At 34.5% G+C, this 23730-nt stretch overlaps 4 protein-coding genes across 4 annotated transcripts in view; 1 reads left to right on the top strand and 3 right to left on the bottom strand.

Moving 5' to 3' along the window:
* Positions 1 to 367: 367 nt before the first annotated feature.
* Positions 368 to 14578, top strand: Prosbeta1 (proteasome beta1 subunit). Its single transcript, XM_067282967.1, has 6 exons — positions 368 to 498; positions 5664 to 5731; positions 8623 to 8754; positions 9635 to 9764; positions 14146 to 14290; positions 14361 to 14578. The coding sequence occupies exons 1-6, from the start codon at positions 391 to 393 to the stop codon at positions 14480 to 14482; spliced, it is 705 nt and encodes a 234-aa protein (XP_067139068.1). The 5' UTR covers positions 368 to 390; the 3' UTR covers positions 14483 to 14578.
* A 2285-nt stretch (positions 14579 to 16863) lies between these two features.
* LOC136985633 (uncharacterized) lies at positions 16864 to 18144 on the bottom strand. The gene is made up of 4 exons (XM_067282956.1): positions 18014 to 18144; positions 17828 to 17949; positions 17037 to 17241; positions 16864 to 16962 (listed from the first exon to the last, which is right to left on the bottom strand). Exons 1-3 carry the CDS (start codon positions 18127 to 18129, stop codon positions 17144 to 17146), a joined length of 336 nt encoding a protein of 111 aa, XP_067139057.1. The 5' UTR covers positions 18130 to 18144; the 3' UTR covers positions 16864 to 16962; positions 17037 to 17143.
* A 37-nt stretch (positions 18145 to 18181) lies between these two features.
* On the bottom strand, positions 18182 to 19950 carry LOC136985825 (titin-like). The gene is made up of 7 exons (XM_067283187.1): positions 19876 to 19950; positions 19086 to 19198; positions 18860 to 19013; positions 18643 to 18798; positions 18519 to 18573; positions 18351 to 18452; positions 18182 to 18282 (listed from the first exon to the last, which is right to left on the bottom strand). The coding sequence occupies exons 1-7, from the start codon at positions 19918 to 19920 to the stop codon at positions 18182 to 18184; spliced, it is 726 nt and encodes a 241-aa protein (XP_067139288.1). The 5' UTR covers positions 19921 to 19950.
* Positions 19951 to 19985: 35 nt separating this feature from the next.
* LOC136986341 (meiotic recombination protein REC8 homolog) overlaps positions 19986 to 23730 on the bottom strand; it is a 220354-nt gene continuing 216609 nt past the window's right edge. The window contains exons 2-6 of the mRNA XM_067283849.1: positions 22470 to 22576; positions 21096 to 21164; positions 20866 to 21005; positions 20275 to 20350; positions 19986 to 20208 (exon numbers count right to left, since the gene is read on the bottom strand). Coding sequence (XP_067139950.1) covers positions 20001 to 20208; positions 20275 to 20350; positions 20866 to 21005; positions 21096 to 21164; positions 22470 to 22525 — 549 coding nt within the window. The 5' untranslated portion in view covers positions 22526 to 22576 and the 3' untranslated portion in view covers positions 19986 to 20000. The remainder of the gene's footprint in view (positions 20209 to 20274; positions 20351 to 20865; positions 21006 to 21095; positions 21165 to 22469; positions 22577 to 23730) is intronic.

Here is a 23730-nt window from a genome sequence, read left to right as displayed (position 1 = left end):
CCCTTTAAATTCTTGTTTTTCCGCCACTGATGGAAGCAGTATATTTACGTCATAATCATGTAAAGGCCTTGTCGGGGGTGTGAAAAGGTTACATCATAGCAAGCGAGACGTTGTCACAATGTAACAATGAGAAGAAGGGGCGTTGAAAATGAGAAATTTTAGCGTGACGTCATTTAGCCCTGTTCCGAAATTTAAGCGATTTCGGAGAAAAGAAAGTCGTCGCTAACATTTATTTCCTTAAGTAAAATTTATAAAAATAGAATTTTTCAACATTTAAAATATTTAACCTATTAAAAATTATAAAATAATATTGTAAATATCTGTTCTTTTTTTTTTTTTTTTTTTTTTTTTTTTTAAATGCCGTTGGTGGCGTCGTTGTATTCAAGTGTAATGAAAATGGCGGCAATGAGCATCGAGCAAAGTCATCAATTTCATTCGAGCTTTCCTACAATGAGTGATCAATATATTCCAGAATGGATGTCCCAGCACATGACTGGTGTAAGTAATAGTTTAAGCAATATATTAACCATGTATTATTAAATTTACAGCAGTTAAATCTGAGATATAAGATGTTATGTGTCTAGTTGAATAGAAAAGAAATTAAATCCTTTTTATCAACTGGAAACATAGAAAAACAAATTTAATCAAGATTCTGTTTCTCTGGGCAACAGGCCATTCCTACAAAAAGCAAAACTGTAGTAATATGTGAACTCTGAATGAATTAAACCTAAAAGATCTCCTATGTATGATCAAATAAGTCAATGGAACGGTACCTGTACGTGTGACTCTTTGTGAGACATTTGCCTCCGAAGGTCATTATGGTCTGCATTGATCGAGGTGAGTGACTGCGAGCCTTGACTGATGTTCCACTTGTAGCCGTGTGTTTTGGTGTGGGCGACTGCAACCACTGAAGCTTCCACACTCCCTAAAACTACGTAATGTCAAGTAATCCATCGACGGTCAAGTGAGCTACTCGAAGATTGCGTAGTGGTGTGGGCTAAATAGTTAAATGCAATAGTCCCGGAAGAGTGATGCGACTCCTGATTACGTGTGACCTGGAAGCCATATTGGGTGTACTATAGATTACCCCCTATGGAATTTCAGGACTTTGATTATATATTGGAACTTGGGACCGAGACGAGTTCAACGGTACCCTATTTTTGGACCAGAGACGAAAAAGAAAAAAGTTATCATACTTTTTTAATGCTCTCATGAAGACGGCACCATAGTTGCTAGTACTGCCATCTTGTGGTAAAGTCTGCAAACCATGACGTCGGACTACAGTCATCTCCCGGAGGGTTAAACACGCGATACGAGAGCAGAAAGAGCGACTTGACTTCCGATCATCGCGCAATTGCCATTTCGGTTAATGTTTGTTACTTATGGCAGCGAACATGGCGGCCTGACTGACCTCTCGTATGGGCGCCACCACACGCCGCCATGTGCTAAACTAGTGATCGATTCACGGTAGTTTTTGAACAAAGTAAAAAAGGGGGGAAAACGTCTACTAAAGGCAATTTTAACGGCAAGCGACGGGACTCCCGATCGCGATAGCGAAGCCGACTTAGCGGAGAGCAACATGACTCCCTATCATCGCATGATCGCCGAAAAAAGTATGATAACTTTTTCATTTCTTGTCTCCGGTCCAAAAGTAGGGTATCGTTGAACTCGTCTCGGTCCCCTCAGTTCAGATATGTACTCAAAGTTCTGAAATTCCATAGGGGGTAATCTATAGTATTCCCGCCATATCTCTCTAAGGTTGCATGTAGATGTATGGTTATACATCTACATGCAACCTTGTCTTCTTTGCTTCTGTGCATATGGTCTACAGCTCCGACGAGGTCCTGGCCATCTCGTTTGGAGGTGTAATTCGGCTGATTCAGCTTCTTTGTGCATTATAGTTTACGGGCCATCCGTATCAGAGCAAAACTGGAAAAAAGTTATGAAGTCCAGAAGTAATCTTCACCAAAGTTTTCCTTACGTCTCTTCTGTTTGTATATCATTAGACACTTGTAGAGATATAGGGTATGTTGGTAAAGTCAAACAAGTTAAACGCGTTAGTAATGAATCAGTCAAAAAGTAGTAGTCTCGCTCAGTGCACATGCTCTGTGGTGATGATGTTTTGAATGAAACTCTCGCGAAGTTCATGAAGTTAGTTTACTTCATTAAGAAAATGGCACCCGACAATATTGATGTTTCTAAATCTATTTGAGTGTTTAAATTGTGCATTAAAAGCTGAAATGATAGAAATAACTGTCTGTCCGAAGCAATCTAAGAAAAATATTTCAGATAAGGCTGCATTAGCAATGTTTGTATCTTCGATTTTAGAAACAGCCATTTAGTTATAAACGAATCGGTCAAAAAGTCTAACGAAATAAGAATAACAATGATGTCATTCTCGTTTAACTCGTTTGACTTCACGAATGTACCCATAGTCTATGGAAAGAATTTACTTGGTATTAACCAATCAGCATCAGCCATTGTTCGCTTAGTTGTGACAACTCGCTTCCAATTTCTTCATTTGTTAAACATGTCACCATATGCATTATAAACAGTGTTATGGAAGCTTCTCATTCTGGTATCGAATACATGAAAGTTTGCTATAGTACATGTTAAATGCATGATTTTTTATAGTTTATATATGCTACAAAAATTAACACAGTCAATAGAAAAGTTGCTCTGTCATCTAGTGAGAGGAAATAAAATAAAATTTACATATCACCTGATGTATTAAGTGAAAAATGCTGACATCATTAGGGAATGTACTGATAACTGAAGTGACATCACATGTGACATTGCTCTCAAGTCGATTCTTTTCGTAGACAGACTGTAGGTAGGTTTAATATAAATCTCGTGAGGAAATCCTGGACAGCAGTACTGGCTTAGTGTTATCTGCAAAAAGTTTCATGTACCTTGACGTATTAATCAATGTATAGTGTAAACTGTCCCCGTTTTCTCTTCCTGCCACATGTGGTCACACGCTGACTGCTGGCTCTAGATGTAATCAGTAGTCAAAAAATGACTCTCCCAAGATTTTTACAGGGTATCCCAAGAGGTCAAGAAGTGCAAAAAAGATGAGAAGGTTTTTCTGTATATATATATATAGAAGTTGGTGTGTAACATGATTTTGTTCACCACTTCAAAACTTAATTACTTCTGTGCCTTTTGTCAAAAATTTCTGAAATTTTGTGGGGAGTTTCGTGTATTTGGAACATTGGTGCTATTAAATTTTGGTGGTTAAACATTAATGGGGTGGGGAGATATAGGAGGTCGTGTGTCATGTATCGAATGGGATTGGAGTTAAGGAAGATTTTACCTCTTGTTAACATTTACAATTTTCTATAAAACTGAAATCTACTCTTGTTTTGCCATTTTATATCATTTAATAATATAAAAACTTTTAAATAAACTCTTGTAACAAATGGCACCGTGCACAATTTTAACTTTTTTGCCAGGAAAGTTACACAACTCAGATTTTTTTGCTGGTTACTGACGTGTAATTATATTTATTGATAATTACAACTAGAAGATTATGGAAATGAAAATGTTTATTTTCAAGTGGTGGTAATAATTTTCTTTTCTGAGAAAAATTCCTTAATTTAAAAATGTTTAAAACTAAAAGTCTTAGTTTAAATTAGGACTTTTAGTGTGAATCTTGTTGCCGATAGAAGAAATAAGCTTCTATATATATGGTTACATACTTTATTAAAAATAGTCAAAGCTCTCCCTATTAAATCCAATCTGTTTCAAGTTTTGATATATTAATTACTAGGTAACACTCAATTTAACTAAATAGGATCTGGGAGAAGTTAAAAAATTAACATTGCCTTTTCTCAAAACCGAAGAAAATTTTTAAATTTCTGCACTAATCCGGAAATTGTCTGCCGTTCCCGAATCTTGCTCGAAGCAGTTTGAAAGTCCAAAGATATTTGCATGTAGTCCCATATCCACATTAGCCACATTTACTACAAATGTATCCATCCCCTACTCTGGATTTTCATTTCTAGTAGATGTCTGAACTTTAGTTTTGTATCATCATATAAATTATTTCTTCCTAACTATGTTTTTCTTATTACTTTATTTTCAATTAGGACTTTGTGACACAATTGGTACAAAATATAAAATGAACTTTTATATTTCACTTATAAAACTTAGGATATGATCCCATTTTAGTACTGGTGACCTGCTGGTAGTTCCTGTTGTTCTCTCTTCTTCTTTATGTTTTTTCTAAAGTCTTACTGATATGTTCTATGGTCTCTCTATGGTACCTGATCAATGGGTTGACCACATGGAGTTATCTGAGAAACTGCACCTTATTTAGATATTAGACCAACACCTATATTGGTCTAATATCTAAATAGGGGACAGTTTCCCATAAAGAATACTGTTGGGCAGCACTCCCACTTCGCATCACTTGGGTGTTGCATTGCACTATTACGGATGTCTCCAAACTTTTCAAAAGGAAAACCACGTTACTAATTCTGACAACGGCAGTGGGTAGGAGTGATTTAATATCACACGTACATATATATATACAGTAGAGCATCGTTTATCTGACCCCCGATTAACTGACTTATCGGTTAACCGATCGCATTCTAGTCGGCAAATTCAAATGTCCGCTAGTGATGTGGCGCTACAATATTTGGTTATGTCTTGGCTACTTTAATATTATTTTTGTTAAATTTTTGCATGTTTTAGCTGGCAGCACTGGCTCGACCATGAAAGGGAGGCTAGTATTTAAACCAGGCCTAATACACTATACTAATAATGTATTTTTTCATACTTTTCGGTTATTCGACTTTTCAGTTATTCGACTTTTCAGTTATCCGACCAACCCAGTCCCCAATTAAGTCGGATAATCGATGCTCTACTGTATATGTGTGTGCGCGCGCCGTAGTTTTGAAGACTCTCGTCCTGTTCTGTTAATCAAATCTTTGATAATGAACTTTATCTATCTTTTGTTTCCAAGATGAAGCAATCGTTTACAAAACATTCTGAAGATGGGTGTGAATCTGAAGCACTTAAACTTAATTCTGCTTACATTAACACTTTATAATCTATTAAAGCAAATACAGGGTGGGCCAGCGAAAACGAAACGGCAGAGTGTTCGTGTTCGTCCAAGCAAAGCGCTCGGACAGGTCGATTTTACTCTCGAGGGGACATCTTTTGCAATAAAGTTTTTGCGATTCTGAATATTAACTAAACAAACATTTTTTTTCGAAATAAATGCTTGTTTACTTAATACAAAATAAATGAGTTTTTAAAATTTTTTGTTGTCTGTTGTATTCAGAATCGCAAAAACTTTATTGCAAAAGATGTCCCATCGAGAGTAAAATCGACCTGTCCGAGCGCTTTGCTTAGACGAACACGAACACTCTGCCGTTTTGTTTTCGCTGGCCCACCCTGTATATTGTTTATATAATTTAAATTTGCAGCATCTTCAATATGCGATAGACTAGATTTTTATTAGAAAAGCTGTTTTATATAAATATTTTAAACCAACAATTAATCTGAAATTATGCTTTACCTTCTGAAAACATTTAAATATTAATAGGTTGGTTATTAATAAACTACTCTTTCATTTTATTAGAAATTTTGTTATACATTAAGTTTTATATTAGTGTTTGAATAATGTAACTGTATTGTCCGATTAAATATTTCAGACTTCAATTATGGCAGTGGAGTTTGAAGGAGGAGTCGTTATCGGAGCCGATTCAAGAAGTACTACGGGGTATAATATTTATCTTTAGTTGATATTTATTTAATATTTATAATAAAAACACACATACTAACACGCTTATTTTGGGTAGCCAAGTTTTATTACAGCAAGAAACATTCTCGTTTCTGCCTTGGAACGTTTTCGGCTTAAAATGTTCAAAAACCGAACGAGCAGTTGTTTATTGTGACATTGTCGCAATGCCGGGCTGCAATTTTTAATCATATTTTTAATTAATTTAATTTAAAATATAAACCGTCTATCTCAAATTAGTAATGGCTTGCCTTTGTACATCATACTCTTTCGTTAGCAGTGGAGTCGCGCCCCTCATCTACTAACTGCTTACATAGGAAAATTATGAATTGAAATAATATGATTTCCAGTTTTCATTGGGAGTTCGTATGCAAGATAAATAGAATATTTTGTAATACATTCAAAATAAATATTACGGAAAGTAAAATTTAGTATGAAACGTACACGTACAGAATGTTAACCCTTTAAATAATTAATACTTATTATTCTAATTTTTAGCCCTAATATATGTCATTTAAACAAGTACACGACAACTGGTAATTGTCTTGGGTGACAGAAGCTTAAAAATTTTTGCACGCTTCGCAAGCATACGATTTTGCGGATATATTTTATTTATTTTTTGTAAATATCGGTAAATTATATGCAAATATAAATATGGTTAAAACTTTTGAACTATGAGTTATGAGTTATTTCTAACTTAGGAACAGAGAATGTTTGGAACAGTGTGCTGTAGCATCGTTAATTATTGTACGTCGGAAGCAGTAAGACTAGTTGTATTTTTATTATGTCAAATATTTGTGTCAATGTTACAGTTACAACATGCAAAGAACTGCTAGTTACGGAAGGTATGTATTCAAAATTTATAATCTTAATCATGTACTGAATATTTTGGGACAATTGACCGTGTCAAATGGGCGTCGTCGGACAAACTAATCACCAAATGCCGAAACAAACGGGTGACTGCTGAACATGTGCAGAGGGGAGGTGGAAGATAGTAAGATTTATAGTTCGAAGAAAGACTTCCACGCTGTGAGGAAGAAGTTGACACTGTTTTTTTTTTTTGTGGATAGCCTTATATATTTTTACCTGTTTGAGATGTCTGAGAAAGGGTTGCCTGGAAGAGTTATGTAAGAGGCGTGCTTTGCGGAATTTCACATCGACGTCAGAGTCGTAAATGTAGATGGGCAACTTTTTCTGACGCTTGGGATCTTATAAATTAAGTTATAACTGTTTTATAATTATTTCCACAAAACCAACAAGCAAAAATATGAAATTGAAATCTATTGAGAGTTTACAAAGAAATCTTACAAATTAAATTTGAATAACTGTCACCGAGAAACTTTTTTGTCGTCAATATAACTTGAAAGCCTTGCTTTAACCTTGCTCGATCTTGAGCTTCATCTCCTTATAGTACATTTGTGGTGATGTTACAATGACTACGTTCACTCAACCCTATTTATACTGTATACTTAAGTGGCTAACATTCGTTTAATTCTAATAATCTTTCTTTAAGTTGTGTCATTGCCCTTAAATTTATCTTTCATAATTCTTCATTCTGCTCTTTTTGACAATTTGGGGTGAGAGATCATTCTTTTAACTTCCTGTGGAAGTATCCTCCAAGAGGGCATTTCCAGGTTTGATGACATATCGGCTGCCCCCAGCAATTGTCGTAGTAAGGCGAGTTTTAGTTTTTGAATTTTGCACAGGTGAGGTGCGGTAGTCTATCCTTAACAAAATAAAATGCCCCAAAATGGATAGAATAACGAACTAAAAATAATCTCCAAACAAAAATAAACTGGTTTGGAATCGACTCCTTACATCGTACAGCAGTTCTGGAAATGCAGCCTGAATAATAGTGCAAGAAGTTAGTATGGGGGCCAAGAAATTAGCAAATACCATAATCAGTAACCCATCACAAATCAGAACTCAAGTTCTAGAAAACGTTTCTTCTGTTTCCAAATAGTAATAGTCTGCACAGAAATATTCAAAGGAGATTTAAAAATTTAATGGTCCCGATTAATCCCGATTCTAGGGAAACAATAAATGCAGAACACTTAAATTACGAATTCAGTCCATCACAATTTGAACATTTTTTATTGGCTGATTCTGGATTGGTACAGATTGATCCACTGAGAATATCAATTTTTGGTTGTGAAAGTCATGCAATGTGGAGCCAGAACACGTGCGAATTATTTGCGGATGGCACATTTTTACTTACTCCCCCTCTTTCCGATCAAATTTTCTTTATTTTTCTAGAAAGGATGGAGGTCCCGTTTTCTCTGTTTTATATTGTTTAATTGCTAATAAAACTCTTGAAACACATACAAAATTATTTAATATGGTAGTTATGATGCTTGATCACGAAAGTATAAATGTCAATTATGAAATTGCCAGTTGTTTTTTCCATCTCGTACAAAATCGGAAGCATTTATCTTTGTGTCGTCTTTTAGCCGGTTACAAACTGGCAGCTCACAGGCCGGATATGGATCATTAAGGCTTCACGTCTAGCCTGCAGCCTTGGTGATTTCTAAAAGTCGACGTTTTAACATCTTGCGGGGATTAAAGCAGAAAAACTCCAAACTTCTGTTCGTGTAAGTCTTAAAGGCCTGGCAACAAAAGGGCCTTTGTTAGCCTTTTTTTTTTAGTGTACAGTATGTTTTGGTGCACTGAATAATAATGAATATGGCCTGTGTCTGATATACATCTATTTGACTGACCCTTTGTTCTATTCTGAAGAAGGAATTAAAATGTTTCTTACTATAATAAAATTCAGCTACCCAAAATAAGCATGTTAGTATTTGTGTGACATTATGGTGCCATAAACCTGGTAGATTGTTTGTACCTATTTACTTTTTAATTTTGGTGTTTTTCAGAGTGTACGTAGCTAACCGTGTCTCGGACAAACTGTCTCGCGTCACCGACTACATCTATTGCTGTCGTTCGGGTGCTTCTGCCGACACCGAAGCCATTACCGATATTGTTAGATACCAAGTTGCTCTTCACGAGTGAGTGTTTTTATGCTATTGTATATTTTTATCTCGGTTTGTTAGAACATTTATTACTGTTAGTTATATATTTTAATTAAACACCAGTACTTTGACATCTGTCGGTACGGAATTCCCGAGTTTACATGCTGATTATTAAACATACAATTACAAAGGAGATTTTATGCTTTAATTAATCTAATAACTAAGTTTACAGCTCATGTTTAAAATTTAAGACCGAATGTAGATGCATCATGAAGACTTATTTGTAATTTTAATTCTAAAGAAATTTATTATACATGAAAAATTTAGTAATGCATGTGTATTCTTAAATTGCTTTTTGTGGTTACCTGGTTAAAAATGAATTGTTTGCATATGGCAATGTAACACGCAGGCGATCTGCCGAAGAGGCACGCCTCCCGAGAGGACTTTCTGTGAGAAAGCTGGCCCCTATTTAGGAGTTACAAACACAAAGAAAACTTCTCTGGCCATTCCATTGGTATAAATAGTAAATAAGATAAATATTCAATTGATAAATATAAATTTTCATTTTGGAATGTTGAATCCACAATGTCTACTAATTTAAGTCTCACTTCAAATGGATCTTTTCTTTCAGAATTATCTAAATTATTATGTTTATTAAATTATACAACAACATGATCTAAAATAATTAGCTTCATACAAATTTTATTAATTGAAAATGAAAAATGGTAGTCGACTTAGTGACGTATCAGACAGAAAAATGCATTTATATAAAGAAATCGTGTTTCTTATTTGTTATACATCTGAATTATTATTAAAATTTTCAACTTTTCTCATTGGAGATGATATGGCTACTTGTATTGTTTAATAATCAATTAAAATTCTAGAAACTTATAGATTTTAATTTGTACAAATTTAGATTAGAAGTCGACGAGCAGTGTTTAGTAAAGACTGCCGCCAATATTTTTAAAGGAATATGCTATAATTATCGCGAACAAGTTCTCGCCGCTATTATTTGTGCCGGATGGGACAGAAGAAATGGTGGACAGGTAAGATGCATTTGTTGTCTATTACCAATTTAACATTGATTCATTGGCAGAACCCAAAATAGGCTAATTCTATATCATGAAGTAATTGCAGATTGTGGCAAGACAGTTTCTTAAAATTTGATTATCTTAAGTATGTTATTAGTGGAGTAAATTTTCTCATGTTGTCTGGTGAATAACTACAACCTACAGAACAGTAATCTGTTATCTAAATATCTTTTTACTGCTTTGCTGTTACATTATTTATTTCAACATAATTTCAAGTATTTAAAATTCCTGTTGAGGGTGATATTCAGGTACAGCATGCAATATATTTCTGTAAGGTAGTAAGTATAGTAAAACCTTGCAAAGCTGAACTGTGTTAACTCAAAATCATTTACAGGTCCTGGACAAAGGTAGTATGAAGGTTTTTCTTCTGTTTAATGAGACTAATTCAAACCTCTCTGCCCTACAGTATATCTATGTTCTTCATTTTCTCTTATATTCTGTGTAATAGAGCCAAGTAAGACAAACAAACACAAACTCCTTGATGAATGCAACATCACATCATTACAATCTTGTATCAACATCCTTTTACTGATAGAGTATGTTACTTGTATTCTGGTTCGAACACAATTCTCACGACAATGTGCCATAATTCAAAACTGTTTACAAAATTGTATAAAGTTTGTGGCATTCTTGATGATGAAAAATATATGATTACAGAAAAATTTGGTATTAAATTTGTTAATTCAAATCAGGATTATTTTTACCTTGTAAAATTTGATTCAACAAAATTTTAGTATAGTTTCAACAGCTGTAATTACCATTTTCTTTTTCTTACAAGTATATCACAGGGAGAGCTTTTTTCCACAATTATACATTGCTTGTTAGATTACGAATTCTTATCTGTGCCGACATGTAGAATGCGATAATTACATTATCACAAATTTAGATCTAGTAATAAGTTCACATTTTCCGAGCAGTCTCCATTTAGAATTATTCTAAATTCTCTTACAATTTTAGAAGCTATTATTAACACATTTTTTTCGTGTTGTAATTCCAAATTTCATTGATTCTAAGTTGCACCATGACTTTGGAATCAATTTTAAGTTAACTGTTTAATGGCATTTGTATATATAATAACTTTGCTTTAATTGCCGAATTATTGTCGTTGGTCATTGTAGTCTAAAACCTTCATTATTAGTGCTTTAATTTATTGCGTGATCTATTTTTGATTTCTTTTAATTGTTGATTTGGACTAAGAATACATGATGCTGTTGATTCTAAGACTAATTTCTGTTACCATTCTTTGATTCAAAGTTACCTATACAGTCTCCATGATGTAAAACAAAACTTTTTCCTTCACTCTGAAATGTTCACGAGATAAATTATTTTATTAGTACTATTTAAAAAAACCAATGGAGTCAGATAATCAGTCTTTACCCAATTGTAGTATTAACTAGCACACAGAAAAATAATTCTCCTATCCTTTCTGACTTCTGGAGGCTAAAAAATTCCAAGTCACTAATCCATTTACTCAAAACGGAACGTGGACTAGTATAAAAAAGCAAAAGAACAAACAGGTTAACATTGAGAGTAAAATAGTTTATTATTATTTTTACACCAGGGCTTCTTAACTAGGGGTTGCGAGATTTTAATGCAAAATATTGAAAATAATTTGTGAGAGTTTGAAAATGACATGCTTTGTGTCGTAGGTTTCGTGAGTTGCACTTTGTCACTTCTGGTGCAGCCAAATGATTCAGCAACACTGATTGTAGTGTGAACTAGTGTATTCAGTTGTCTCTGTTCCATTGTAACACAAGAGTGAACTGTGGTAGTACACCATTATTGTTTTTGTAAATTTGTATATATCTTCAATGTATATGTATATTTTCATTGTATTTCATATTTATATATTTTGCAATATACATATCTTTATTTTATAATTTTTTTTTTTGGGGGGGGGGGGGGTCGCGAAAAAAATCACAATCATAAATGGGGTCGTGAATAAAAAAGTTTAAGAAGCCCTGTTTTACACCATACTTAACCCTAAATGTATTTTGCCTTTATCAGCCTCCTCAGTAGGGTTTCTTACAAAAAGAATGTAATACAGGTTATCCTGCCACAGTATACACATCATTAACACAAGTACCATCGCGTTACAACTATTATGTATGATCGGCTCTTCCCAGCATTCTGCAGGTATCATGCCGTTATTTAAATTCATAACATTATTTTGCATAACAATCGCAAAATGTTCTTTGAATTTTTTTTTTTTACTATATCTTTTTCCCTATTTAAGATCTCTATCATTAATATCAACATGGCAATTATTTGCGTGACAATGTAAAAACACTGGAGATGTATTAACTTTAAGCCGCACTGCGGCCAGATGTTCCGACATCCTCGCTTTCAGTTTCCTCTTCGTTTCTCCAACATAATAATTCAGTATTCCACATGTACAGTACACTGGAGTCTATAGATCACTCTTTATCCTTCTAAGGTTCTGTCCTTATCAGTCCGAATAACCTATTTTTTTGGAACGGAGCCAATTTAATTGTATTTTCAAAAATACCCTTAATGTACAGAAAAGAGACATACGTATTGATTTCTTGATATCTGTTCTCTAAATATTTATCGTACCAGTTCTTTAACAATCTTCCTGCGTAACTGTTTAACAAATACTTCTTGTTCACCTTTTTAATTTCCTCTTCACTTTTATTAAATCTAGTTGCTCTAGAAAGAATCTTACGTATTTCCATCAGATAAATATTCCTTTTTTGGCTAATTGGGCAATAAGATTTAAAGTTTATAACTTTATTTGCATTACAAGGCTTTTCATACTTATTATACTCTAGTTAGATATAACAATAAACGATCTGTTAAACCTAAGTAATTAATTTTACCAAATATTTCTCTCTCATAGGTAAACTTGATATATTCATTAATTTCATTGGCTTTCTCTAGTATTTTCTCAGAGGATAATAATTGCGTCATCTACGTACCATGCAAGGAATACTATACCTCCTAGTCGTGACAAGATTTTATCTATGTTTATCATAACTATTTCAGCCAGTTTTGGGCCTATAATGGGGCCCTGGGACAGAAGAATGTCCCCTAAAGACGGCACTGACCGAACCCATAGATATTCCATCTCTACGGCAGTAATTCCTTTCATTTACTGTAAAGAAATTATCATCTAATGCAAAAGTCACTAGTTGTATTAAATATGTAGGGATATTGTACTCACGTTAACTCTGTATGATCATTTCTTTTTTGATTGAAGGATACATTGATACGATATCCAAACTCATTAACCTGTATTCCGGTAAGACTCTTCCTGCTTCTGATTTTGAAATTAAACTGTCAGCATTCTTTACGGGCTATATCAAACTCAGAATTTAGTGTAAAGATTTCTTTAATACGAACATTCAATTTAGGCGCACTCACATTTTCTCCTGGAGATAATTCTTTACTTTCGGATGTAAAATAGTACCTCCCTTTCAGAGTTTTCTTCAATAATTTTTGTATGTCGTTTGTTGGATCCTGTTTTAGTTCTTCAAAATTTCCTTCCTTTATAATTTCTTGTTTTTTCTCATCTAGATCTTGTAAATTCAATATTATGACTTATGATTTATCTGCTTTAACAATACATAGATTAGATTTTTGAAGGAATTTTCTTAATTTATTATATTTACCTATATGCTGGTTAGCCTTACGATCCATTATGTATCCTTTTTTTGCATTAAATTTCTTTAGATCCTTTGCTTTTTTATTGTAATTGCTTCTAGATATTGCCAGTTCTATATCTGCTATAGTCTCTATTGTTTTATCAAAATATGTTGTTGGTATGAACTTACCGTATCGCAGCCATAAATCAGTGCTGATACAAAAATCGAAGTACTAAGCCATTTATACCTTTCCCATCCACTGCTAAAGGTAAAGGTAAATCTCACTTTCATAAGTCCCTCTATTCCATATTTTGATCCGGTCTCTCTGAATGTTGCATCACAAGAAGATTTAGAAAGTTTGCAGTTTTATTGGAAGTGTAAGCTCAAACAAACTTACCTAGAATATTATGAAATGACAGAGATTGGTTTCTCTAATATGGAAAAGCTGGCATTTATCAGATACCGCTGCAACATCAAAATAGTAATACAAAAACACATTATATAGGGACCACAACAAGAAAATTGATTAGCCACGTATTAGAACATCAGGGAGATATACATAACAATGGATCTAGCTAAAAATGTAATAGAAATGATCTGGTGGTCCATACATTGTGCCAATAGAGTGGTCTCATTCCAGGCTGGTACAAAATTATGCTCTATCTGGTAGGCTTTGATCGTCGAGAAACGAGGACCCCGCAGTAAACCCCAATATTTTTATATAATTCCAGGTATATTTAATTCCCCTGGGCGGAATGATCGTAAGACAACCTTGTGCCATCGGAGGATCGGGAAGTTCCTACATTTACGGGTTCGTGGATGCTAATTATAGACCCAATATGGACAAAGAAGAATGTGTACAGTTTGTTACTAGAGGTGATCTAAACATTATCCTGTTTTTTTAATTTTTAAGTAAAATTTAAACTAACCATATTATTTTATTTAGCTTTGGCACTTGCCATGGCTCGTGACGGATCCAGCGGCGGCGTTATAAGATTGGGAATCATAACGGAAAATGGGATGGAAAGACGATTAGTTGACGATCCACCTAAATTTTGGGAAGGTTAATACGTGTATACACTAATGTATGACTTAAAATATTTCAACTTTAAAAAGGTTTTTTGATTTAACTTTTAATAATAAAGTACCAACTTTCAGTTTAAATTTTTGTATTATTTCATAGAATAGAATGAAATTTGATGTCAGAGGATTCTTATTGTAACACGCAGATTGACCAGGAAACATGTATATAACTGTGATGACCAAACTGGGACTCACGAACCATACGCAGTTCTTTCAGATCCTTACATCATCATCTGTGTATAATGTATAATAATATTATACATTATATAATAAAATTTCTAATAGGTGATATATGGTTCCTGTCGTGACAAGATTTGGTCATCCCAGTAAGAAAATGCAAGTTTGTTGCTGATTTTTGAGCTCCCAATGATCTGGCATATCTTAATCCTTACCGAGTTTTGGCTCATTTTACTTAATTTAATCCTATTTGTGGCTTCCAAAAGATATTTAAGTATTGTTAATATCAAAAATTCACACCGGCCCACATTTAATACGTGCTTAATTTAAATTTCTCAAAGCTTGACGGTGCATCTCAGATCAAATGTTATTTGATCATGGTTGGTCCAGCATATTTGAAAATGACTGTCCAGAGTTTTTTGAGACACCCAGTGATAAAATGAAGCCTTGACCGACTTGGGAACAAATCTGGGCAGCCAAAAATCCCAGCAGTTTGTCCAAATATCAGGCCCTGCATACCTGGCCAAAATCACGATGGGTATAAAGGCCTTAGTGCCCACGACACAGAAGGCTTTATAGCCATTGTGCGTCAAACAAAAAAGATCTACATAAAGATTTTACTTACAGTTTTTATGGTGTGATAGAAAGTTAGCATTAAGTCTGATTATTCTCAACTGTGGTGTTGTTCAGTATTTAGGACTTCATAAATTAAAAGAAACATTTACTTATATACACAAAAATAGGGTAGGTGGTTAAAACTCATGGGTTATGGGGAAATAGGGTATGTTGCAATTAAGGACTGATGCCTTTGGAGAAGTGACTGCTCCTATAGACAAATTGTTAGGTTATATGAAGGTTTTACTTTCAATGTTTTGTGAGGATGTACTTGCAAAAGTATGCTAGTCCTCAAGTACTGAATATATAAATGTTTTTACACTTCATTCAAGTAATATCTTATTTTGAATATTTTGGAACCATAAACAAACAAAAGATCAATAGAATTCCTATTCTTTCACAGATAAATTTGTTCCCCTTACTCGATGCCATGGTTTATTCCAATGCTAGGTCCCACCATTCACCAAATAAACTGATCCAGACTACCGCGTGAGATTGGCTGGATGTCTGGACACATCCTGATGGTGGGACCCACAGGCTAACTCAAAGCATAGTACAAAGTAAGGAGAAATGAATTCATTTGGGGAAGAAATATCAAAAGAACTATGGTTCCGGACTTACATTGAATCTAAGATGCACAAAGATTTACAAAGTATCATAATACTTTGTAATTAGTAACTAGTGTTGTGAATCTTATTTCTCCATCACCGATTTCATTGTATCATCTTAATCTTGTTAGTCTATTACACGATAAGTGACGAATAATAATTGTACGAGTACTTAAGAAATGTTGCATTTCTGATGCTTCAAATGACACCTGGGGATGATTGCATATGCAGGTATGTGTATGTCGAATCCAGTGTTGATTCACAAGAGCTTAACACAAAGTGATTACATTGATCTTACAGCTTCACTACCATTGAAGAAAGTGATATACATAGCATACACACGATATACTGTTGCACAACAGTCGGCAAACATACCTCAGACCGAATCGTAATAGTAAGTGTCCTCCGAGGGTATCAATGCAATTGGTCACACATCATCTTGTGATATACCACAAGGCGATGCATGATCATTCCCATTCACTTTACGCGAATGTCGTGTCCATCCATTCCTGATGGGAATAATGGGTCATTTTCACAGCACTATACCACACACTTGTGCCATGGACTTGTTTAGAAGATGGCATACTGCACATTCCGTTTCACTGCTGTCGATATGATTATGCCCATAATTTGGAACTGCTCTGTATAATGGTACTTTGCGATAAATACTAAACAAATTCGTGTTCAATTTACACCGTCAAAAAAATCTGCAGACAATCTTGTTGAAATGGGGATGTGTATTATATGGAAGTGATATAAAAAAGCCTCTGGAGTTTTTTAAAATAATATAAAACAATTTTAATCACAAACTGAAAAAATCCAAAAAAATGCATTTTTCTGAAGTTTGAGAGCACAAATTATTGAAATAATAAAATAAAAATAATCTGTGAAATATTAAAAAATTCATTTATATATTTGAAAAATTCCCGTAACAGGACAACAACAAAGTCGTAAAATCTATAATATTTTTAACGATCAAAGTTTAAAAATTTTCTCCGGGCGATACAAAAATGTCCGCGTAATTAGATTCTTGTTTAACTTCTAAGAGTTGGAATAGATGAAGATCTGCAATTAAAATTTAATAAAGGAAACTTTTTTCAAAATCTGTATTAAATTGAAAATTTTAAATAGAGGTTTACCTAGAATTCTGGCAAATGCTACGGAAGCAACGTAACGAGAATGCCGCGACGGTGAAATTATTGCACGAAATGCGACTTTGTCCGACGGGCAAGCTTCTAAACCTTTCTTAAACATCAAAAGAACGTCCCTGTGAGTCGGGTGTGTTAGCTTCTTCGGGCGATGGCGGCGGCGGAGTGCGAGTTGGCGATACGACGATCACGCAAGCTGTAAAGTAAAAGTTTAAATTATTATATTCTTTACTCTGCTTGTTTGTATGCGTATTTGTTCCTGTATTAAGTCTCGGTAAGATTCACTTCCTCTTATGTATACTTGGGATGAGCCAGAACAGTTATGTTCTCGGACTCAATAGGATGTGCTTCTCTCCCTCTCATCTATGCCAGAGATAAACCGATGCAATTATGTTTTGGATAGAACTAACAATTGCATCCGGTCTTCCCTACCATCTATATAAATGGAGTAATGGGAGAGCTGCGTGCTGCTTAACTATGTTTTGATGCAAACGGGCATGTTTACTGAAGGTCAGATTGCCCAAACAAGCATATGCTAATACTAATTAACTGATGCTATTTGGTAAGGGTGTCAGTTTGAAGCTTCTCGGATCCATGCTTGCTCCATCCCAAGCGGTCATTCACTAAAAATGGCTGAAAGCAATCACTCGGTCAATTAAAAGGTAAATCTTGCACTTTACGAATGATAAAAATTTTAACTATCGATATGCACTACTTGGATATTAACGTAATTTTATAATTAGGATTATTCAATAAATCAAACATTTATAAAATTATTTTACAAGGTATTTCGGGTAGTGGCACTCGTTCCTGTCCGATTTCCATAATCGGTTCTTCCAGAATCGGCTCTTCTTCGATGGTCATCATCGCCGGCATCTCGCCAGACGGCAACGATACGGATTTCCTAAAATATACATCATCCATTGGCGAATGAAACAAAACATTTTTTATCTTCGCAAGCGACTTACCCTAAAGAAGGTTTCTTTGATATGTCGGGCATTGTCGCACTGATATCTGCCAGAGACACTGGAGTTATCACTAGAGCTTCTCTATCTTTCTCTTGAAGTGACTTTTTACGCAACATTTCTATTGGAACTTCTTCTTCCTAAATAAAAGCCACGTTCGTTCTCTAATTGTCAACTTTTTAAAGAAAGCGGATCAAAAAATTGGACGCTTCTTACTGGTAATACGGGCCTCGGAGGTGCCACTTCCGAAACTGGAGTAGGCTCTTCTGTTTCTGTCGGAGAAAGTGGCTTCAATTAAACTCGTTATTGAATTAAGCAATTATAACCTTAAGTAACGAACCAGGAGTACTCTCTTCGATGGTGTAAGACCAAACGGGATCGAGCGGTTCGGGAAACGTTCGTAAATTTTTCCAGAATTCTCTGATTTTAGAAGATCCAATCCCTATCAAAGTATAAAATTTCAGGTTTTGTATCAAAATCACACAATTATATTGTGAGCGATACTCACGCGATCCAGGTTCTCTGAAGAGCATGTCAACAGATTTCTGAAGGGATGGGTAGGTCTATAAAATGGGTAATCAGATTAATTGTGATGATAATTTCTAAGATAAATGATAAATTTACTCTCTTACGAGAGGCTGCAGTTGTTTATATGAAGTGACGATATTGTTCTTAAACTCCTTGGCAGAAATAACGGTCTCTTCGTCGTGGATTAAGAGGCGTCGACGGGGTCTCTTGCGTGTTTGGACTGCGGGTTCTAACTCAAACTCATTTATATCCTCTCTCCTCTGTACAAATTTGGGAAATTACTAATTGCTGCAACCTATTCTAAGTATTTAAGACACTTACCTTTCTTCTCGGTCTTGGTGCTCCCCGTGTATCGTGTACTGGAGTTTCTTCCGGAAGAAGAGGTAGAGCCTTCTCTGGTCGTCTTGGGATTTTCGGAGATAATCGAGCAGGTGTCGTCTCTTTAGGTAAAGGGGTGACTTCTTGAAGCAGTCTTCTAGAATTTTTAATTGTGAAATGAGATACGCATTAACTAAACATCGAATACATCTTAATTGTAATTAATTACCTTGGTGATGGTGATTCTAAAGGAATTTTTATCAGCATTTGCTCTTCTGGAAGCGGCTGCTCGGTAACAGCTTCTAAATCTTGGAACGGAGGCAATTCTTCAATTCCTGGAAGCTGTAACATTTGAATATTGAAATTATAATTAAATTAATGTCTCAAATGGTACCGGAACTTATTGTTGATCTAGAATTTGATTCATTTAATGTGTAATTTGACTTAGAGGTAGGCAGTGTTGACATCTTACATACTGTAGCATGTATTAAAATGCATTGCACACGCTTAGAGTTGTTTGTAGGCCCTCTATGGCTTGATTCTAGTTGGCGTAATGAGAACAACCAGTACGGTTCCATGCAGGGTGGTGACAAAAATCTCCAACCAGTTACTACGTGAACGGGTGAAGCCATTAAATGTATCCCAATTAATTAAATCAAGAGATTGTCCTTTTACCCTAGAGGGTTTGACCCAGACTACTTCACCTCCTTCAACAGAAAAAATGATGTAATTATCCATCATCTTCCCTATGGCACGATACCAATTTAAGTATGAAACAATAGTTGCTCTATTGGTTTCCACAATATTTAACTCCCCATTTGCTAGAATTTGAATTAATTCCAATTAATAATATGCAGAAGGAAAGATTTAAGTAATTTAAATGTATTCTAATGGTTAAAATATTTATACAGCAGAACACAATCTATCTTAAAGCCAAATTAAATATTAAATTACTCCAAATTTTTGGCTATAATTTCATTAAACACATTCAGCCAGGTTAAAAATATGAACTGAATTACCTCAACCTGTTCATGCATCGAAGGAATTACAGGTGGTTCCCGCATAGTGATTTCGCTAGGTCGTGCGGTCGTCGGAGAAACTGCATTAAAATGGTTTAAAATTAGCATTTATTTAAATAAATAAGTTAACGCACGCTTAAAAATGATAAGTAACCGAATCTTTCGTCTCTCCTTTTCAATCTGTCGACCGATTCCGGTTCCGAACTTCGCGGCGTTAAAACGGGGAAGAACTCGTAACTAGGAATCACCAAAGAAACCGTTTCCTCGGAAAAGCGACCGAATTCCGGATTCACGTTGGCTTCCATCGGATCCTCCAGGGTAACGGCCGGATATCTAGAATTTGCTCTATTGAAATAATTATCCGGAGAATTGTTTAATTAGAAATACGTCGATCCTTACTTGATTTGAAGTTGTGTTTCGTCTTTCTTAATTTCGGGTCTTGTGTATAAACCTTCTTGAAGTACCCTGGTGTCGTCTTTCGTGAAAAAAAAATGCATGAAGTTTTATCTAGGAAATATTCTGTTAATCATCTGGTTCTATAACTGGCCACCATTGTAATGTATTTAACACGAATTGTTGCATGCACATTTTGAAAATGGCCAATTTAGAATTAGATGAGTCATAAATAAATTCTAACATACAAATTTAATACTAAAAAGAGAGTCTAGAGACAAAAATTTGCACATATATTGATAGATTGTTGAGAAATAACAGGATGTTCTGTAGATTGAAGTCTTGCTTGACTTGAATCTCCAGAATGGCATGCCATTCTAGAGATTCAAGTCCATTCTAAGCATTGCTAAAGCATTCGATGGCTTTCACACGCCATTCCAGAGCGTGTCAGTGTCTTGCCCCTGTACATCGTACTTCTCCTGATAACAATCGAGTCATGCCGATCATCTAATACTTTAGATTAACGAAGGAGACAGGCAGACGGATGACAGTGGGAATGTTTAGGTCCAATTTGGAAACTGCAGCCAAATTACTTACCTAATAAGTATCCGTGCTGTTTTCTGAAGACATAAATGACTCCAAACATCAATTTGGAACTAAGATACAAAGAGAATCTCGAAGATTTCTTCCCAGTTTGGGCAGAAAGGCGATGTAAAATGTGATCTATAATGTCGGAACTTACCAAAAAAAAAGAAAAAAAAAAATCAAACGTATATATCAATATCAAATAAATGTAATTTTAATGTATTTCTAATCGGTAGACTCACCATATTTTGTCGACGTTGACAGTGGCGTAGTCTCTCCTCGTCAGAAGTTTCGGATTAGTTGCCGCCAACCTGAAACATTCGCATTTTAATACGCGTGAGTTGCCACGACGTTTGTCGTGGAAACTCACGTGTAGGTCGTGGTTTCCCGCATTAGTAATTACCACCTAAATAAGGGCCATTTTCCCCGTAGAAAGTCCTCCCCATCGGTAGACCGTCCAAGAAAAAAAAAAAAAGGGTCTTTTTATAGACGTGTTCGGCCGGGTGAAGGTGGTAGAGCCTAACGTGAGGATTCCTTACCAGAAGTGCCACACAAACGTGTTGACAGTGACACTCCCAGGGGGCAAGCGTTGCTACACGACTCGAGATTAGACCCCTAGCTGTCGATTGACTATAGAATTAAAAAGGGGTTCGTAATTCTGGTCCTGTGAAGTGGCGTGGATGATTTTGCAGAAATTCAAATTCGAGAGTTCCTTCTTCCTTTATTTATTTATTTATTTTTTGTATTGCAAAATGTAAAGTCCCGATCTATTTTCGCGAAAATGATAACAAAATCGCGTGAAGCATGCAAGAAAAGTACAGTACAGTACCATCAAACCCTCAACCTTCAAGAGATGGTGACTCATTGCTTGGCGGGTGGCACAGTCCTCTCCTCCTCAGCTTATGTAACACGCAATGGACGTTTTATGACTGCAATGAAGGATCTCTCACATTGTCGATTGTGGCACAGATGTGGGTACTGTACTTTAATTACGATCGCCCGTTTACTGTTTTAAATCGTTTTTGGTTGAAGGGTTGATCCTTGCTCCTACGGAATTATTGATGATAATTGATCCTTACAAAGATGATTTTGATGATAAAATGTATTTGAATTTACGAAAATATTAACACAGATTGGAGTGAAGTAAAATTACTCTTCCAAACACATACACGGTGGGATTTTTATGCATTTTTCACTAAAATTTCATATTAATTTAGCGAAAATTCCTTTCATTAAAGCCTATAGACGAATGGAAATAGCAAGTTTTGAATTAATTGTGCTTTCAGATTATGGTGTAAGTGGTACATTTACATTTTCTTCTGCTAATAATGCTAAAAAGTCCACAAAAGAATGTAATAATCCCGCATTTTCTGGATTCAGTGTTAATATTCTGACTAAAAACTTATTTCAAACCTTCAAAACCTTTTAGTTTCATACAAAATGTGACGGACAGACACGCAGAACAGTTAAAAAAGAAAAAAATCGATGAAAGAAATAATTTATGCCATTTTTTTTTCATTTGTTTACTTAAAGATAATTCAAAATTGTTCACTAATCTTACAATAAACCGCATTAAATCGTTAATTTAAATGTTATAAAGACGTAAAATAACTTACCATATAATTCCGAACTTTCCTCCTCTTTTATGGAGGATTTCTTGAGCATAAAACATGTTTAACAAAGGTTATTTAATGAATAAATTAATAGAACCCATTCGTTGATCCTTCGACTAATTTTGGCGGGAGTAACGACTTTTCCCGCGTAAAATTTTATTTTATTAAATATTTAAATCATCAAATACTGTCATAATTTACGAATATTAAATTAATTAATTTAAATTATATCGAAACATAAATAAAAAGTTTAAAATGGTTAAGTTCCTGTAATTAAAAAATAATTCAATTAATTAATTGATTAGTGATGTAATTTAACCACACGGCGGCGCTTTTGAAAGTTTGAAAATTTACGGAGACTTTTCGGCGTGAATTTCATTTAATTAAACATTTAAATCATTATAATATATATAATAATTCTATTTTTCACATTTAAAATATAAATAAAAATTTAGTAAAAGTTTTTAAGTTGTTGCAATTTAAAAAAATAATAACAAACAACTAACTAGTATGGTAATTTAACCCGCCGGCACACTCGGTGGATGAAAGTGCAGTGGCCCATTAAAGATTATTTTTAGAAAAAAATGTTTTCAAGTTTGTAAAATTTTTTCATCTGGCAACACTTAAGCACGAAAAGATGGTAATGGCAGAGTCGATAGATGGCTCTCAAGTAGAGTTAATGTGTCAAGTTGCCGATAGCTGGAGTTAGAGTCGCACTGCGGCGAGAAGTATAATAATATATCTGTTTAATAAATAGGCAACGGTAAAATAAGTAAATAAATTAGCATTTTTCTGTTTTATTTTATTACATATGTATGACAATTAGCAAAACCGTAGCTTATTCTCTGATAAATCTAAATAGCCATAGAAATTTAATCCAGATAAAGAGACACTATTTTTTAAAAATAATTTACTAACTTTAACACTACATAAATTATTCTATACAATTTGACTTAATTCAGTATAGTGAGAAATAGTATTGATTAAGAAATTAAATTTCTCATGAGACACATTGTCCGCTAAGGGCGCTTCGAACGTTTGGGATCCGCTACATTGTGACATTGTGAAAACAGTAGGCATTTTATTTTTTCAGTTGTTTAATTTTTTGATTTTTAATAATTTAGTCAAAATTTTTTATTAATTAATGCATTTAGTCATTAGCATTTAATCGTTAATGTATTTAGTTATTTAGATTTTACTGATTAGCACTTATGCCAACGTGCTTTGTTCCCGGGTGCAATTCCGAATACCCTATTGTAAAAGA

Source organism: Centruroides vittatus, unplaced genomic scaffold, assembly GCF_030686945.1.
Source record: "Centruroides vittatus isolate TY-2023 unplaced genomic scaffold, ASM3068694v2 contig_1213, whole genome shotgun sequence".
NCBI classification, from domain to species: Eukaryota; Metazoa; Arthropoda; class Arachnida; order Scorpiones; family Buthidae; genus Centruroides; species Centruroides vittatus.
The sequence above is the reverse complement of the archived record's forward strand: the minus strand, read 5'-3'. Positions and strand labels throughout refer to the sequence as shown.

Excerpts from the sequence above, each read along its gene's own strand:
- LOC136985825 (XM_067283187.1), bottom strand. The coding sequence starts at position 19,920 with ATGCGGGAACCACCTGTAATTCCTTCGATGCATGAACAGGTTGAG. Across the intron at positions 19,199-19,875 it reads CGATGCATGAACAGGTTGAG|CTTCCAGGAATTGAAGAATT; the intron begins GTAATTCAGTTC and ends CAAATGTTACAG. Across the intron at positions 18,453-18,518 it reads CTTCAGAGAACCTGGATCGC|GGATTGGATCTTCTAAAATC; the intron begins GTGAGTATCGCT and ends ATACTTTGATAG.
- LOC136985633 (XM_067282956.1), bottom strand. The coding sequence starts at position 18,129 with ATGTTGCGTAAAAAGTCACTTCAAGAGAAAGATAGAGAAGCTCTAGTG. Across the intron at positions 17,950-18,013 it reads TCAAAGAAACCTTCTTTAGG|GAAATCCGTATCGTTGCCGT; the intron begins GTAAGTCGCTTG and ends TGTATATTTTAG. Across the intron at positions 17,242-17,827 it reads GCCACTACCCGAAATACCTT|CTTGCGTGATCGTCGTATCG; the intron begins GTAAAATAATTT and ends TTTACTTTACAG.
- Prosbeta1 (XM_067282967.1), top strand. The coding sequence starts at position 391 with ATGAAAATGGCGGCAATGAGCATCGAGCAAAGTCATCAATTTCATTCG. Across the intron at positions 9,765-14,145 it reads ACAGAAGAAATGGTGGACAG|GTATATTTAATTCCCCTGGG; the intron begins GTAAGATGCATT and ends ATATAATTCCAG. Across the intron at positions 14,291-14,360 it reads TGTACAGTTTGTTACTAGAG|CTTTGGCACTTGCCATGGCT; the intron begins GTGATCTAAACA and ends TATTTTATTTAG.